The sequence below is a fragment of the Leptonychotes weddellii genome, chromosome 5, assembly GCF_054177405.1.
Source record: "Leptonychotes weddellii isolate Sample4059 chromosome 5, ASM5417740v2, whole genome shotgun sequence".
In the NCBI taxonomy this organism is placed as follows: Eukaryota; Metazoa; Chordata; class Mammalia; order Carnivora; family Phocidae; genus Leptonychotes; species Leptonychotes weddellii.
The window spans coordinates 107,153,953-107,172,091 of NC_138373.1; the positions used below are offsets into that span (position 1 = coordinate 107,153,953).

The 18,139-nt window shown below is 39.7% G+C and overlaps 1 protein-coding gene and 1 long non-coding RNA gene across 2 annotated transcripts in view; one reads left to right on the forward strand and one right to left on the reverse strand.

Moving 5' to 3' along the window:
- The window catches only part of LOC145721810 (uncharacterized), a 16,300-nt gene extending 8,349 nt beyond the window's left edge, over window positions 1-7,951 (forward strand). The window contains exons 2-3 of the long non-coding RNA XR_014145723.1: window positions 6,479-6,685; window positions 7,867-7,951. This is a non-coding gene — a long non-coding RNA (uncharacterized LOC145721810). The remainder of the gene's footprint in view (window positions 1-6,478; window positions 6,686-7,866) is intronic.
- The window catches only part of PRIM1 (DNA primase subunit 1), a 22,871-nt gene extending 4,957 nt beyond the window's left edge, over window positions 1-17,914 (reverse strand). Inside the window, exons 1-11 of the mRNA XM_081821898.1 lie at window positions 17,768-17,914; window positions 16,953-17,110; window positions 12,253-12,359; window positions 12,108-12,181; window positions 10,477-10,613; window positions 10,026-10,084; window positions 8,917-9,026; window positions 7,886-7,974; window positions 7,575-7,716; window positions 4,751-4,820; window positions 3,954-4,045 (exon numbers count right to left, since the gene is read on the reverse strand). Of these exons, the coding sequence (XP_081678024.1) occupies window positions 3,954-4,045; window positions 4,751-4,820; window positions 7,575-7,716; window positions 7,886-7,974; window positions 8,917-9,026; window positions 10,026-10,084; window positions 10,477-10,613; window positions 12,108-12,181; window positions 12,253-12,359; window positions 16,953-17,110; window positions 17,768-17,870 (1,141 nt within the window). The 5' untranslated portion in view covers window positions 17,871-17,914. The remainder of the gene's footprint in view (window positions 1-3,953; window positions 4,046-4,750; window positions 4,821-7,574; window positions 7,717-7,885; window positions 7,975-8,916; window positions 9,027-10,025; window positions 10,085-10,476; window positions 10,614-12,107; window positions 12,182-12,252; window positions 12,360-16,952; window positions 17,111-17,767) is intronic.
- Between the last annotated feature and the right edge of the window lie 225 nt (window positions 17,915-18,139).

Genomic DNA, 18,139 nt, shown 5'->3' on the forward strand with positions numbered 1-18,139 from the left:
GGGGCGCCTGGGTGGCTCAGTTGGTTAAGCGACTGCCTTCGGCTCAGGTCATGATCCTGGAGTCCCGGGATCGAGTCCCGCATCGGGCTCCCTGCTCGGCAGGGAGTCTGCTTCTCCCTCTGACCCTCCCCCTCTCATGTGCTCTGTCTCATTCTCTCTCTCTCAAATAAATAAATAAAATCTTTAAAAAAAAAAAAAAAAAAAAAAAAAAGAAGTTGTTAAATGAACTGGAAAAACAAGTCCTAAATGCAGTAATAGAAAACAATATATAATTAAAAGACCAAAGAGGCATATGGATAATTATAAGGCCAAAGAATCCACCAGTCAATGTTGACCGAGGTGGCTGTGAAGTCAGTCTTAGAAAAAAGATATAATTAGGGGCGCCTGGGTGGCTCAGTTGGTTAAGCATCCAACTCTTGGTTTCCACTCAGGTCATGATCTCAGGGTCATGAGATCGAGCCCCACGTCGGGCTCCACACTCTGTGCGGAGTCTGCTTCAGATTCTCTGCCTCTCCCTCTGCCCACACTCCCCCTGCTCGTGCTCGCACTCTCCCAAATAAGTAAATAAATAAAATCTTTAAAAAAGAAAAAGAAAAAAGATACAATTAGATAGGAGAGAACATTCCAGGATTTGTGAAGAAGGGCAGGAATAAATGGTACTAGTGTGAAAAAGGACAAAGGCTTAAAATCAAGAAGCTAAAGTGATAGTAAGGAACTTACACATCACTTATTCCAATCCCCCACCATCTCTAAAGCACCCCTGACTGATGGCTATTAGGCTATTTATGAATACTTGAAATGATAGGCAGTTTAGTTTATTTTTGAATAGTTATATTATAAAATTTCTCTATTTTTTAATTTTATTTTTTTAAAAGATTTTATTTATTTATTTGTCAGACAGTGAGCAAGAGCAAGAGAGAGCGAGCAGCAGGCAGAGGGAGAAGCAGGCTTCCCGCTGAGCAAGGAGCCCGATGTGGGACTCGATCCCAGGACCCTGGGATCATGACCTCAGCTGAAGGCAGATGCTTAACCAACTGAGCCACCCAGTCATCCCAGAAAATTTCTCTTTAAAATCTTTGAACAGGGGCGCCTGGGTGGCTCAGTTGGTTAAGCGACTGCCTTGGGCTCAGGTCATGATCCTAGGGTCCTGGGATCCAGCCCTGTGTCAGGCTCCCTGCTCAGCAGGGAGCCTGCTTCTCCCTCTCCCGCTCCCCCAGCTTGTGCTCTCTCTGTCAAATAAATAAATAAAATCTTCAAAAAATAAAATCTCTGAACAAAAGAAAAAGATGTCCATCAAGAGACAATATTGTTGAAAAAATTGTGTTGAAGTAATTATGCATGTTGTTAAAAAAATAAAATAGTACTAACAGGTTGGAAAAAATAGCAGCTTCCTGCTCTAATTCTGACCTCTCCATCCTCTTGAATGGCAACCACTTTTTCTTTTCTAGCACCTACTTCTAACAGATGAACACTTCCCATGATTAAAAATCCAAGGCCATTCTTCCTAGGTCTGTGGCTTTTGTGGGGAGGAAAAGTAGGCAGGGGTCAGAAAGCTAAAATCTTTTCTTAATTCTCAGTGTTTTGAAATTTCAAAATGATGTGCCTTGGTGCCAGTCTGTTTTCTTATTATGCTGACCCTTTTCTTTCTTTTTTTAAGATTTTATTTATTTATTTGACAGAGAGAGAGACACAGCGAGAGAGGGAACACAAGCAGGGGGAGTGGGAGAGGGAGAAGCAGGCTTCCCGCCAAGCAGGGTGCCTGATGCGGGGCTTGATCCCAGGACCCTGGGATCATGACCTGAGCTGAAGGCAGCCGCTTAACGACTGAGCCACCCAGGTGCCCCAATGCTGACCCTTTTCAATAAAGGGCTCATTTCTGCAATGGTTTCCTATATAATTTGGATTTTTTTTCCCTCCCTGTTTGTTGTTTTTCTAAAACTCCCATAGTCACTTTTTAGACCTCCTGAACCATTCTTTTTTTTTTTTTTTTAAGATTTTATTTATTTGTCAGAGAGAAATAGAAAGAGAGCACAAGTAGGGGGAGCGGCAGGCAGAGGGAGAAGCAGGCTCCCTGCTGAGCAAAGAGCCGATGCAGGACTCGATCCCAGGACCCTGGGATCATGACCTGAGCTGAAGGCAGACGCTTAACCGACTGAGTCACCGAGGCGCCCCTGAACCATTCTTCTAATTTTCTTTATCTTTTTCCTCCTTAAAATAACAACAACAAATTTATCTTTTTTTGTAGTACTTTCTGGAAAATCTTAACTTTCCTTTTCTAACCCTTCCCCTGAATTTTGTTTTCTAATGATTATGTTTCTGATTTCTAAGACCTCTTTCTTGTTCTCTGAATGTTTCTTTTCATAGCATTCTGATCTTGCTTCATGGATGCACTATCTTCTCTTATTCTCTGAGGATATTACTTTTTTAAAAAAAGGTTTTCAGGGTGCCTGGCTCGCCCAATTAGTAGAACATGTGACTCTTGATCTCTGAGTTGTGAGTTTGAGCCCCATGTTGGGCATAGGGATTACTTAAAAAAAAAAAGGGGTTTTCTTTGTTCCTTGCATTATCTGTTTTCTCTGAGTTCCTTTTTCCAGTTTATTCTGATTTTTCATGTTGGAGATGTTTTTCAAATACTTTATTTTTTTAAAAGATTTTATTTACTCTTTATTTGAGAGACGGGGGAGGGGCAGAGGGAGAGGGACAAGCAGACTCCACGATGAGCACAGAGCCAGACGTGGGGCTCGATCCCATGACCCTGAGATCATGACCCGAGCCAAGACCAAGAATCAGATGCCCAACTGACTGAGCGACCCAGGTGCCCCTCAAATACTTTAGACAGAATGCTTGTAATCATTCTACAAACATTAATAGTGGAATGTACTATGTTTAGGTATTATGTTAGAGCTGGAATAGATGAAGTGATATTTGTTTGTTTGTTTTGTTTTTGTTTTATGTAGTGATATCTGAGCTTGGGTTTTGAAAGAAGGTAGCAACATTTGACCAAGAAAAGTCAATCAGAGATCACAGATCTGCACTGTGTTACAACAGTCACTAGCCACATGTGGCTATTTAAAATTAAATGAAATTGAAAATCAGGTTTCTCACAATTCAAGTGGAATGTGCCACACGTGGCTAATGAGTACCACACTGGGCAGTGCATTACATTTCTATCATCATAGGAAGTTCTATTGGCTCTGTAGCTATAGAGTGTCTCTTGGGTATTGGCCTATGAAGATTTGGCTTCTTTTTTTTTTTTGGAAGATTTGGCTTCTATTAGCAGGAAGATTTATAAATTCCCCAGCTCCTTCAAATTCTTGAATATACAATTCAACCACAGTTTAGATATATATTTACCCTAACACTCATTTGGATACATCAAGAACAAAGAACAAAAGTACTGCATACATAGTAGTTGTTAAATAAGTTATTGTTGAACCTAAGATTGTGAGAGTCAACTATCAACACAAATTGACTATTTTTTTTTTTTTTTAAGATTTTATTCATTATTTGAGACAGAGAGAATGAGAGACAGAGAGCATGAGAGGGAGGAGGGTCAGAGGGAGAAGCAGACTCCCTGCCGAGCAGGGAGCCCGATGCGGGACTCGATCCCGGGACCCCAGGATCATGACCTGAGCCAAAGGCAGTCGCTTAACCAACTGAGCCACCCAGGCGCCCACACAAATTGACTATTTAATCTTATAGTATAGATCCTGGCATTTAAATGTTGCTTAGTAATTATCTGTTGACTCAAATCGGATTCAACAACACCATTTGGGCAATTGATGAAGAAAGGACAGAAACATTGCTATGATATTATTTGTAACTGAGCTGGTTTCAGGATAAACATTGTATCCATTCTGGGCTGAATCCAAGGAGAATTAATTACCGGACTGACAGAAGGATGTCTTTATAAGAAAATTATGTTAAAGTGAGACTTCAATATATTAACATACCTCTGGTTCTATGTTTGATATCAGATTCGGCTTCGTTTCCCTCCTTTCCCTCATCATTAATGGAAATGGCATCCAATTCATGGCAGATGGAGCTACAAATAATAGAATAAGAGATTTTTTTTTTTTTTTACTTTTTCACTCCATACTCAATGTGAGGCTCGAACTCATGACCCCAAGATCAAGAATCATATACCCTACCAACTAAGCCAGGTAGGTGCCCCAGAATAAGAGAATTTTAATTTTTTTTTTTTTTTTTAAGTAAGCTCCACGCACAGTGTGGAGCCCAACTCAGGGCCTAAACTCATGACCCAGTGATCAAGACCTGAGCTGAGATTAAGAGTTGTACCCTTAACCAATTGAGCCACACAGCACCCTAGAATAAGAATTGTAAAGTTGGTTCTTGGTCAATATTACTCAGTGTATGATAGCACAAGAATCCCACAAGATTTTCTGTGAAAAAATTGTGTGACCACCTATATTTGGGATATTCTAAAAATCACAATCTCTTCTTGGAGTTTTCCATGCATAACAGCATAATAAAAACTGGGAAATTTTGCAGTAAAGAACATTTTGTCTGTTTAAGTTGTTATTTCTCAAACTTACTTGAACTTACAATCTGTTTATTAGAGAACAGCAGCCTGTGTTATGTAGAACTCACTAGGAAATGTTGCTTTACTACGGCATCATCATATAGCCTCAGAGTAGCTGCGTCTCTGAAAGGGATCTAATTCAATCTACTTCAAATTCCGAGTAATAATCACAAACAAAAATGGAATGATCAATGATCTGGAACATACCTTATGGTTGGAACAGTAAATGGATCAAACTGGTCCACTTTCTGTAAATCAATAGGCACAGAAATACGACCTGTAAGAACCAAAAGTTATAAACTGATGATTGTAAAATATAATCCTATGTGTTATTTTGGCTAAATTTTAATCTAAGGCTTAGAAAAAAGGGTTAGACTGGGGTGCCTGGGTGGCTCAGTCGTTAAGCATCTGCCTTCGGCTCAGGTCATGGTCCCAGGGTCCTGGGATCGAGCCCCACATCGGGCTCCCTGCTTGGCGGGAAGCCTGCTTCTCCCTCTCCCACTCCCCCTGCTTGTGTTCCCTTGCTCGCTGTGTCTCTCTCTGTCAAATAAATAAATAAAATCTTTAAAAAAAAAAAAAGAAAAAGGGTTACACTTATCTGTTAAAAACAATAGCTAGAAATTACTTTCACATTAGCTGTGCTTTTAATTTCTCTTAAAAATCCAAAAAAATAAGGGTGCCTGGGTGGCTCAGTTGGCTAAGGGTCTGCCTTCAGCTCAGCCCATGATCCCAGGGTCCTGGGATGGAGCCCCACATCGGGCTCCCTGCTTAGCAGGGAGTCTGCTTCTCCCCCTCCCTCTGCTTGCTGCTCTCCCTGCTTGTACTCTCATTCTGACAAATAAATAAGTAAAATCTTGAAAAGAAGACAAGTTAAAAAAACAAACAACCAAAAAAATAGGTATGAAAGAATGTTGGGCTATTATCTAGTGCTTTTATCTCTACTTTTATTTCTATCTTCTTCTTCCTAATATCCTTTTATATGTAAGTACAGAATGATATCAAATTTAGTGAGTCCTGAAAATGAAATAACATAGATATAGTTCATTTCATTAACTTGGTTTATTTGCTGAGATCAGAACAGACACCTATATGTTGGGCATCTTTTTAAAAGATTTTATTTATTTATTTGACAGAGAGAGAGAGAGCACAAGCATGGGGGAGCAGCAGGCAGAGGGAGAGGGAGAAGGAGGTTTCCCGCTGAGCAGGGAGCCTGATGCGGGGCTCGATCCCAGGATCCTGGGATCATGACCTGAGCCGAAGGCAGACGCTTAACGACTGAGCCACCCAGGCGTGTTGGGCATCTTTAGAAAGCATTTTGGAAATAAAATAGATAGCATTATACTACCCTTTCACAATATCCACACCTGGGATACCTCATAACATTCATTACATCTCAGAAATGAGATAATGAATCTAAAGAATGCCAGGTAAATAACAAGTAGAATAATTAAGAGAACTGGGAGTTGCTGTTTGAAGAGTAAAAAGACTGCAGCTACTTAATGGGAAAAAGGATACAATCAAAATGCATATACTTATGAATATATTTATTTACCCAAACCCTGAATTTTAGAATAAGGGCATACCCACTATAGCTTTAGAGTCAGGTTTAAAAAAATATTAAGAAATATATAATAAGCATTGGGTGTTATATGGAACTGATAAATCACTGAATTCTACCTCTGAAACTAATACACTATATGTTAATTAATTGAATTTAAATAAATTAAAAAAAAAAGAAATATTAAGCTTATTACCCAAAGAAGCTGAAAACATATAGTTGATAGGTTCGGAAAGAGGCGATTCAAATATTTGGACTAGAGAATCACTACAGATTATTAAAGGAAACTAGGCAACTTAGGAGAACTGAATGTGTGACAGACACTTTTCTAAGCATTTTACATTTTATTATCATTATTTTTTTATTAATTTTTTAAGGATTTATTCATTTGAGAGAGAGCACAAGCAGGGGGAGAGGCAGAAGGAGAGGGAGAAGAAGACACTCTGCTGAGCCGGGAGCTCGACATGGGGCTCGTTTCCAGGATCCGGAGAACACGACTCAAGCCGAAGGCAGATGCCCAACCATCTGGGCCACCCAGGCGCCCCAGCACTTTACATTTTAGATCTTCACAATAACCCACTGAGGTAGGTACTATATTATCTCCATTTATAGATGAGAAAACCAAGGCACAGAGAGTAATTAGCCTAACATCCCACAGCGAGTGGCAGAGTTAGATTATAAATGCTAAAAAGGACAACTATATACAACTGTATATGTCTCCTGGTTGGATGAAGCAAAGTTTATGTCAATATAGCAGCTGTTATATTTATTTTAAAGTCAGTTTCAGTCCATCAAAACATATCTAAGAGAAATGTGAAGGAGGAAAGCTAAAACTATGGAAAAAGAACTGAGGGAGGAGACATAGTGGGAAAAGCACAGAACTTTGAGGGGTTTTTTTTTGTTTGTTTGTTTCATTTTTTAGATTTTATTTATTTATTTATTTGTCAGAGAGAGAGAGGGAAAGCACAAGCAGGAGGAGCAGCAGACAGAGGGAGAAGCAGGATCCCCGCTAAGCAAGGAGCCCAATGTGGGACTCGATCCCAGGACCCTGGGATCATGACCTGAGCCAAAGGCAGACGCTTAACCAACTGAGCCACCCAGGCGTCCCAGAACTTTTAAGAACTGAATTCTGTTCTTAGCTCTGACACAATTTGTTTTAAGACTGTGAACAAGTCACGTTAACCTCTTGGACCACTGTTTTCCCATCTGTACGAGGAGAGCTGTTGTCCTGTGATTTCTAAGTTCCTCTATAGTTCCAACATTAAACCTCAGAAACCCAGAGGAAAATTATTTATGTAGTGGAAACTCATTTGGTAGCTACTAATTGACAATTAAAAAATAACAGGTATTAGCTGATAAGTCTTTCAACCTTTAATATCTCAGACATCATACGTATTCACACCCAGTGACGTTTACTAAGATAAAAAATAACTCATTTTTCTTCTAGTTTTCTTTACTTTCTATATATTGTACCTGTTTTAGGATGAACACTAAAAGGGCTCTTCAGTAAATGATTGATTCCTTTGCTAACATTGATATCCAGCCGTGGAAAACAGTACTGGAGCATGATCTCCCATTCAAGCAAGGGTCCACATTTGTCATTTTTAGTATTATCCTAAAAGCAGATGCAAGTCTAGCATGAGGATCAGTAGGAACTTTTGAGGATTTCTTTAAGAAGTTAAAAAAATGGCTTTCAATGATCTTTAACTTACTAAGCAAAACAATTAGAATTTAATTAAGAATTACATTATTAAATTTATAACAGAGATTTCAATGGAATATACCTGACAGCTGATGGCTTTCTTCAAATATTCCCAACGCTGAAGTGAATTGTGATGCTTCTGGAAGTTTTGCTGAAGATTCTCATGAATTGGTGATGAATCATTAAGGAACACACTCATTTAGAGCACACTGATGAACAACTTAGTTTCAGTATATATTACCACAAGGATATCAAAAGTTTCTAGAAAGTAATTATCGTTTTCTAAAAAGCAAATATTAATTAAACACATATCCTTAAGAAATTCCCCTGTAAAAATATATAGCGATATGACAGAAAGAATGCCAAAATAACTGTATGGTTTAATGTAAAACCTTTCCCTGGTCTGTACATATTTTGACTTAATGATCCAGCATTCTTTAAGTATCCATTAATTCTATGAGGATCAACTTCCAAAATGAGGAAATTTATTTCCAAAAAGGTGTCATTTCTTTTTTAAAGATTTTATTTATTTGACAGAGAGAGAGACAGCCAGAGAGGGAACACAAGCAGGGGGAGCAGGAGAGGGAGAAGCAGGCTTCCTGCAGAGCAGGGAGGCCGACACGGGGCTCGATCCCAGGACCCCGGGATCATGACCTGAGCCGAAGGCAGACGCTCAACGACTGAGCCACCCAGGCACCCCCCAAAAGGTCTCATTTCTTACTGTATTCCAGATAAGACATAATAAAATGCAGAAAAACAGGAGATGTTTTGTGTAAAAAGATTAAACTTATAAAAGTATATGAGAAGGGCACCTGGGTGGCTCAGTTGGTTAAGCGACTGCCTTCGGCTCAGGTCATGATCCTGGAGTCCCGGGATCGAGTCCCGCATCAGGCTCCCTGCTCGGCAGGGGGTCTGCTTCTCCCTCTGACCCTCCCCCCTCTCATGCTCGCTCTATCTCATTCTCTCTCTCAAATAAATAAATAAAATCTTTAAAAAAAAAAAAAAGAAAATCTCTTAAAAAAAAAGTATATGAGAATATGTAGGCAGAACACATTTATAATACCATAGATCAATACATGTAGCTCATATAGAAATAGCCTTGGGAAAGGATATTTTCAGGAACAAGGGCTAAAATCTTATCCCAGCTTTCTTTATTTTCAAGAATATCTTGATCAACTAAGGCATATTCTTCAAAGTATTTTTTTATTATGTTTATAGATTTGCTGTAGGAATAACAATAGCACAGTCCTAATACTATTAGTAACACATACACCACATAGTTTTTCTTGCCATTTGGGAGGCTAGTACTTGCTTCTATTAATTTTTTTTTTTAATGAGCATATATTAGTCTAATAAGAAGACAAACAGAATTAGCTAACAAACAGAAATCAGCTATGTAAAATGGGAATAATGTGCCTTCAAAGGGTTATGAGAGTTAATTAAGGCATTCTAAGGGGGAAGAACCTAGTATAGTACCTGGCTCAGAATAGATATTCAAGAAATGTTTGCTTCTTAAACTCTACAACTTAGCAGGTTAATAGCATCATAAATATGTAACAAGGGTAGAAAGCAACCAGGCCAGGACAACATAATAATACATCAGTAGTAGTGTGGGGGATAGAGTCTACAGTTCCTACTCTGAATTACTTGCTTTAACATCTCAACAATTATGTAGTGCTTAGCAGTTTGCAAACAGATTTCACATCTATTGTTTCATTTATCTTTGCCACAACTCTGAGAGAGATGGAGCAGATGTTGTTTTCCCCATGATACATTTAAGGAAATAGAGGCTCTAATATTTTGTCAGGGTCTTAGGAAGCCACAGAATAGAGATTCTTACTCATTGCAATGCTCTTTTCACCTAGAGAAGTAGTGAATTTAGTGGAAAGAGTATGGGTTTTGAATTTAGGCAGATTAGGACAAGAATCTTAAAAATTTAACAATTGTGTGGTACCAAAGAAATTATACAATCTTTCTAAATCCTACTTCAGCTATAAATGGAGGTACCATCATGTCCCTCATGAAGTTGTTAAGACCAATGAGAGCATTTGTAAAGCACCTATCATGAATACTGCAGCATGAAAGAGCCGTTCAATTAACTTTAGCTATTATTATCTGTAAAATGTTACCCCAAGAGAGAAAATTGGTAACAATGTAATTCTAAAAGCACAAGTAGGTAAATCAGACACAACTTAAACTGCATGGAGTCTTTTCCAACAGACCTGACAAAAGGGTGAATTTTTTCACTTAGGTGGACTTTCTTTTTAACGTCTTGACCACCCTGAAAAAGAAACCATCAAAAAAGAACTTCATGTATATGACACAAATGAAATAAATTTTTTTATGTGTTCTAAAGATATTGATTAAATTCTGTCAAAATATAGAAGTTTAGATGGTGTTTTATATAGTCTCAATACCTGTAACTTTCTGGGTTAACTTTGCTTGACATAACTGAACCAGAAAAGTAATTTTCCTTTTGCTACAAAGGAGGATACTTATAGCAAAATATGAAAGATTTTTTAAAAATGTAGCTACTATGATTATTTGATCTGCTAAGATCATCTACTCTGGAATGTGGATGCTATAAAAGATAGTTTCATTTTTTTCACTAAACATTTCAGGCTTGATAACATCTAGCAAACAAAGAAATGTAAAGTATTATTGAGATCTTACCTTTACAAGACTCAAATACTCAACTATCCCAGAACGTACTGCAGAGGACAATTTTCTAACTGATTCATCACAGACCCAACAATGAACACCTCTCCTTCCAGAATAGACCCAGAGACGATGCTTAAATCCAAAGTCCTCTGAGGAGAGGAGAAATAATAGGTTTTAAAATCTATAAATAAATTTACAAACTCCTGGTTCTTGCTTACTTCCTTGGCTTCATTTTTACCTCTTATCCACATGTACTCACCTTAACTATACTAAATTATGTGTAGTTTCCTGTGTCTCCCATGGTCTTGCCTTCATGTCTATACCTATCCTATTCTCTCTGCCAAGAATTTCTTCACGCCCCAGCATTTCCATTTCTCTTCCTGACCAATTGCCGTTTATCATTTAAGACCCCATCTAGGGATATTAAAAAAGTTAATAAATTTAAAGTGTTTAGAACAGTGCCTGGTACATAATAAGCACCCTAAGAGTTAGCTATTTTTTTTTTTTCTTTTCTTAAGAGTTAGCTCTCGGGGCACCTGCATGGCTCATTTTGTTAAGTGTCTGCCTTGGGCTCCAGTCATGATCCTAGGGTCCTGGGATCGAGCCCCACGTCAGGCTCTCTGCTCAGCGGGAAGCCTACTTCTCTGTCTCCCTCTGTTTGCCGCTCCCCCTGCTTGTGCTCTCTCTGCCAAATAAATAAATAAAATCTTTATTTATTTATTTTTTAAAAATTTTTAAAAGATTTTATTTATTTATTTGACAGAGAGAGACACAGCGAGAGAGGGAACACAAGTGGGGGAGTGGGAGAGGGAGAAGCAGGCTTCCCGCTGAGCAGGGAGCCCGATGCAAAGCTGAGCAGGGAGCCCGATGTAGGGCTCAATCCCATAACTCTGGGATCATGACCTGAGCCGAAGGCAGACGCTTAACAACTGAGCCACCCAGGTGCCCCAGTAAATAAAATCTTAAAAAAAAAGTTAGCTCTTTTTAGTGTATGTGCTGCTGAAGCAAGGACAAAAGTTAGCTTTTTTTTTTTGAGAGAGAGAGAGAGAGCGAGTGAGTGTGCATGCACAGGGGTGGGGAGGGGCAGAGGGAGAGAGAGAGAATCCGAAGCAGGCTCCTTGCCCAGCCTGGAGCCCAGTGTGGGGCTATATCCCAGGACTCTGAGATCATGACCTGAGCTGAAATCAAGAGTTGGAGGCTTAACCAACTGAGCTACCCAGGTGCCCCGAGAGTTAGCTATTTTTAATATCATTATCATCCTTATCATCACCTTTTCTGATCCAATCTCTTTCCATTCCTGTATGTACTCCTGCTGTTCTAAATATAATCCTCAATTTTATTTGTCTCCTTCTTAGACTGTATAACCTACTTGAGGCGATCATTATCTTTCATATTTCCCTCACCTAGGACAGTTTGTAGCACACAGAGCTGCTGACTGATTTGGGAAAAAATTCACTGGTTTGATCAACAGCTTTATTAGAGTTTCAACTACAACTTTATTCTAATCATCTTTTATTTTCCAGCCATATGTTTCAAGGAAACATGTTAGAAATCTATGAGATTTGATTATAAAATGGTATAGATAGACAAATACTCAAACAGATTCTTGCATCTGACCCCACTCAGACACTGCCAATACTTGCCCTTCAATGCTCGGTCGATTATGCGTATGGCCATCGTCATGAGGGTCCAGCACTTAGAACATATGTCTGCAGAACTGGAGCAGAGGCATCATTATTCACTGTCAGTGATATCACCCACCCTACCAGCAGGGCATGTAGTGCTTACCTACAACATCTCCTCACATCATCATAGTCTGTCATGTCAATGTCAAACACCAGTTCTTTTTCCTGAGCCTGGAAAGCTCCTAGCTTCACTGTATTGTGTTGATTGGGCTGTAAGGAAAAATATCATTCAGTTTTGATAAGAGCTATCATGCTGCCAATTATGCTATTTTCTATCCACACAAAGAAAGTGGCCAAAGAGGAATGAAAAAACCATAATATAATGCCAACTCTACTCAGTTAAAGTTCATTAATTTGGATTCTATACGTCCAGATTGATGACAATGTAAATTTCATCTACCTAAAACAGGTTTTGATAAATATATATTACCACAGATATTTGTTTTTTACCAGTTCTACTGAGATATAGTTGATATGTAACATTGAATAATATTTGTTAATCAATAGAAATCATAATAAAGCTTTTTTAGGTTTCTGATAAGGAAAAGTACATGCAAATAATTAATGCCCTATTGTTTTAAAGACCTTTAATTATTACTGGACATATAAGTAACAAAAATGTATTTAAAAATTTTCAATAATTCAGAAGATCTCAGTTAGTTTGAACTGAGCCTTTGGCTCAACCTGTATACAGGTAGCCTCCTTTGAGGCTAGGGGCTACCTGGTATATATAAAGCAGACTGAATACAGATACTTATCTTGCTCTTTCCAGACCTGCACAAAAATGATAGTAAAGGTTTTCTTAAGAAATGCATTAAGTCTTTTAAAAAAGGACCACAGGGAAAATTTTTTTTTAAAAATAAAAAAAAATTAAAAAGTACTAGAGAGGAGAAAATACCACAATTTTTATAAGAATACCCATAAGAGCTGAATCTTAAGCTCTCAGTAAGGAAAGATAAGAAGCAATCCAATTTACACCTCAGCATCCCCCAAAAACTCAGGTGACAATGGGTATCCCTGGGGGGGGGGGAAGAGAGAGAGAGGTAGCGGTGAAGCTAAGATTAAAAATAGGAGTTATCAGTTAAAAATCTGCTTATAAAGCAGTTAGTTCCCCAGATTCCTCCATTTACTGAGCAGAGCCAGGTGACTATGCTTTCATTTCCCTGGTAAAGACACCTGAATTATTATCTGGAGAACCTCAAACAGTGGGTCTCTCTGGACTGGGATGGGGGTTAGGAACAAAAGCACAGTTGAAGAAAGTGTATTGTACTGACATACAGGGGATTAAGTGGACATCTACGTGTGGGAAGTTAAGATCCCTCTCCCCCACTTCTATATCCTATCACTGCCACCCCAGACAGGAGACCAGAAGATTCCTCTCTGAAGAATCTGATCAGGAATGTCAGGCACTATTATAGGCTCTGGAATAGAAGATCAGTGATCAAAACAAAGATCTCTGTGCTAGTGGAGTTTTCATTCAAGCAAAGATCTAGAGAAACTGACGTTGGAGCTTCTTCCCCCCAAAATGGCCCAGCCAGATCACCCTGTAATAAAGAAATCTCAGCCATGTATACACAACTTCCAATCAGCTTTTTTAGTACTCTATTTTTAAATATAAACAGCATGCAAGAAATTACCAGACTTATGAGGAAAGCCTCTAATAAGAAAGAGAAAAAACAGGAAAATAAAAGCAACTTTGAGAAAACAGACTGTACAACAGAAAACAAACTATCATTGATATCCTCAGAAAGATAAGACATATCAATAAAAAAAGTACAAGATGCTCTAAAAAAATTCTTGGAAATTAAAATATAATAGCAGAAGTGAAAACCTCTGAGGAAATTCCTCAGCAAGTAGAGTAAAAGAACAAAAAAATAGAAAATAGGAGGAAAAAAAAATAATTAGTGGACCAGTCCAAGACACATAACATCGGACTTTTGGATTTCTAGAGAGACCAAAGAAAAATTATAGATAGAAAAAATTGTATTTAAGAAAGAAAAGATAGGTGTGGGTGCCTGGCTGTTTCAGTCGGTAGAGCATGACTCTTGATCTCTGGGTTGTAAGTTCGAGCCCCATGTTGGGTACAGGGATTACTTAAAATCTTTTTTTTTTTAAACTTCAAAATAAAATCTTAAAAGGAAATTTCCCAGCATTGAAGGACATGAGTTCATGATCATAAGAGCCCATCAAGTATCTAGCACAATAGGTGAAAAAGATGCACGCCAAGGCACATCATTGTGAAATTTTAGTACATTAGAACAGAGGGGATAGGTAGAAAATCCTAAGAGCTTTCAGGTCCAACACAGTGGAGCAAGAATCAGAATGGCATTAGTCTTCTTTTTTTTTTTTTTTAAAGATTTTATTTATTTGACAGAGAGAGACACAGCGAGAGAGGGAACACAAGCAGGGGGAGTGGGAGAGAGAGAGGCAGGCTTCCCGCAGAGCGGGGAGCCCGATGTGGGGCTCGATCCCAGGACCCTGGGATCGTGACCTGAGCTGAAGGCAGACGCTTAATGACTGAGCCACCCAGGCGCCCCAGAATGGCATTAGTCTTCTTAACAGCAACACTGGAAACTAGCATACCATGCAAAATTCTAAGGGAAACTGATTTACAAACTCAACCATTAGTTAAGCATAAAGGTAGAATGAAGTCATTTTCCAGATACAGAAAGTGTCCAATATTTTCTTTTCCATGCACCTTTTCTCTGGAAGCTCCTGGAAGATGTGCTCTACCTTAAAGAGGAAGTAAACCAAAAAGAGAACAAAGGATTTGGGCAACACAGGATCCAAAATGGGAGAGAGATGAAAGGAAACCGGGGTGATTACAAGACCATATTTATCCATGAGGCTTAGAGAGAGCCATCAGTCCAGGTTGGAGGTCAGAAAGCTGCCAGTGAAATTTCTTCAGGATGAAACTGACAAACTACCTGATAGATCTGAATACATGGGGAGATTTAGACAATTGGTAAGAAGTCTGGGGTTGAGTTAGTGATCTAATCCTGATTTTTAATCTAACAAACATATTAGGACATGTGGAAATGGGAAGGTAAGCAGTGAGGTAAAAAAAAAAAAAAAAAGCTAAATCCTTATCTGCCAGAGTAGAAGGTCAGTAGATAATGCTTAAAATGGAAAATGAAAGAAATATTAAAATGTTATTTACACACAAGGGGCAAATACCTTAAGAATCAGCTAAAAAGAAAGTAGTTGCCTCTGGGGAGCAGAAAATAATGGGAGTAGGAGACCCTTAAAAAAAAAAGCCTGGGGCACCTGGGTGGTTCATTCAGTTAAGTGTCTGATTTTTGATTTTGGATCAGGTCATGATCTCAGGGTCACCAGGTCAAGCCTGGCGTTGAGCTCCATGCTCTGCGCAGACTGCTTGAGATTCTTTCCCTCTGCCACTCTCCCTGCTAGGCGTGTGCACTCTCTCTCTCTCTCTCTCTCTAAAATAAATAAATAAATCTTAGGGAAAAAAAAAGAAAAAGCTCCATACAAAAGCTATTATCCCATGAGTGTGTTTCTCCCCCATGTGTGTATTTTTTTTTTTTTTTTAGATTTTTTATTAAATTTATTTACTTGAGAGAGAGAGATAGAGGGCAAGCAAAAGCAAGAGAGAAAGCACGAGCAGGGGAGAGGGGCAGAGGGAGAGAGAGAAGCAAACTCCCCACTGAGCAGGGAGCCTGATCCCAGGACCCTGGGACCACGACCGGAGTTGAAGGCAAAAAGCAGATGCTTAACCAACTGAGCCACCCAGGTGCCTCTCCCCCACCCCTTGTGTGTATTTTTAAGGAGAGAAAGAAGGGCAATTTTGGTATGTTCATTCATTCATCAAATACTTATGGTTCACTCTCTCTGCCAGGCACTATTCTAGACATTTAGACTATATCAGTGGCAATGGGTAAGAGGAGTGGCAGGTTGCAGTAGGCCTCACTGAGTGAAGACTTGAGGAGGTGAGGGAAGGAACCAAGGAGATATCTGGGGAAATGGGTTCTGGGCACTGGAAACTGCCTGAGCAAGGGTCAGTGTGGCAGGAGCAGAGTGAGTGAGGGGGGAGAGAGGCGCTTTTACTCTGAGTGAAATGGGAGCCATTAGAGAATGGTTTTGAGCAGAGGAATCACAGAATCTAACTTGTTTTAAAAGGAGTGCTCTGGCAACTGTGTTGAGAATAGACTCTGGAGTCTATAGGAGCAAATTGTTAGGAAGTTTTTACAGTAATTCAGATGAAAGATGATGAGGATGGTAGTAGCACTGGTACCAGTGGTTGGATTTCAGATACTATTTTGGTAGAGCTAAAGAGATTTCCTAATGGAATAGATATAGGAGTATGAGAGAAATAGAGGAATCAAGAATAACTCCATGGGGTGCTGGCCTGGCTCAGTTGGTAGAGCATGTGACTCTAGATCTCCGGGTCACATTGGATATAGAGATTACTTAAAAACCAAAAATAATAAAATAAAAAAATGCAAAAACAAAAACAAAACAAAATAAAACACCTCCAATGCTGGAAGACAATGTAATTCTTTTAAAATACGCTCCTTTAAACCATGCTGACTTCCTCATTTACTCTTTTGGCCAGATACTCAATATTTTTGTCCTAGTGAGAATACAACCAACTCACTTCCAAATGATTTCCAGTCAGTAATGTAGAATATCAAAGAACAAAAAATACTGCAATCTACTTGCAAAAAGTTAAAGTGGGACTCAACTAGAATAAACTCTAAAAATTTAACCTCAAAACAATGGGAGCACCAATCCATTCTTGGTTTAAACAACAAAACTAAAATACATAAAAAACGGATTTCTTACTCTGTGGGAATATACCGCGCCTATATCAATCTTGTATGGATTCATTTTCTGCATCTCCTTTTCCAGATCACTCTGGTTGTTGAAGGATTGGTAGCGAATGTAAATATCATCTTTCAATGTGAATGAAAATTCACGGTGTTGAAAGTAATTCTTTATTACTGCAAAATAAATATACAATTTTAAAGTTAATTTGGTAATTTATTCAGCTCGGGGCATTAAAACATTAACCAATGATAAGATATTTTTAATGAGCCCTCTGTGCCCAACACTGTGTTACACGTTAAAAAGAAAAAAAAAAGACCTAGTTCCCAATCTGAAGGGGCTTACCATCCTGCATCTGATAGGAAAGTAAAAATGAGGAAAAATATGCAGAAATATTTTAAAGATGTAATGTCCCCTGTCTCTCCTCGGTGGACACTACTAAGTTCAGCTGCGAAGAGTTCAGTACCTCTCGTCTTCCGGGAGATGCCCCGCTGTCCCTGATACAGAACACGCCTCTGCAGCTTCAAGCTACGACCCAGTAATCTCCCTGACTCAGGCACCGCGGTAGGTAAACGGGGCACTGAATGTGAGTCCCACCACGTAGTGGTAGGAGCAGCGGCTCTTTTACTGTGTGGCCGGAGGCTGGTTACCGTAACCTCTCTCGGCCCATTTATACTTCTGAGGTGGCGGGGAGGGCTCGAGATAATGCGCGAAGGCGCCCGGCACAATGCCTAGCGCACAGGAGGCACTTCATATTGTCGTTCCAAGGTGCCCTCCCAGAACCTCCTCGCCCTCCCCGCCGAACTACCCACTCCGCTCCCGGCTTCCATCACCTCCGCCATAGTTGAGCCAACGATAGTACTGGGCGTAGGGAAAAAGCCTCCGGTAGTAAAGCTTAAGCAGCTCAGGCAGCTCGGCTGGGTCAAACGTCGCCATGGAGCGCGGGACTCAACGTCCGCAGTGTTACGGCAAGAATTGGCGGGAACCACACAGCCAGAGCCTCTGACACTGCGCAGGCGCACTGTGCCCGCGGTCTGGCGTCTGCACGGGCCGCTGGGAATTGTAGTTCCCACTTGGGGGTTGGCCTGAGCGCGGCGTGGTCTCGGCCTTTTGGCGTCCTCACTAGGTCAGCTGCTCTGGTGGGTAGAAGAAAGCCGCTCCCATTTCAGGAAGAAAGGTCTCCTACAGAAAGGTGAGCCCTTGAG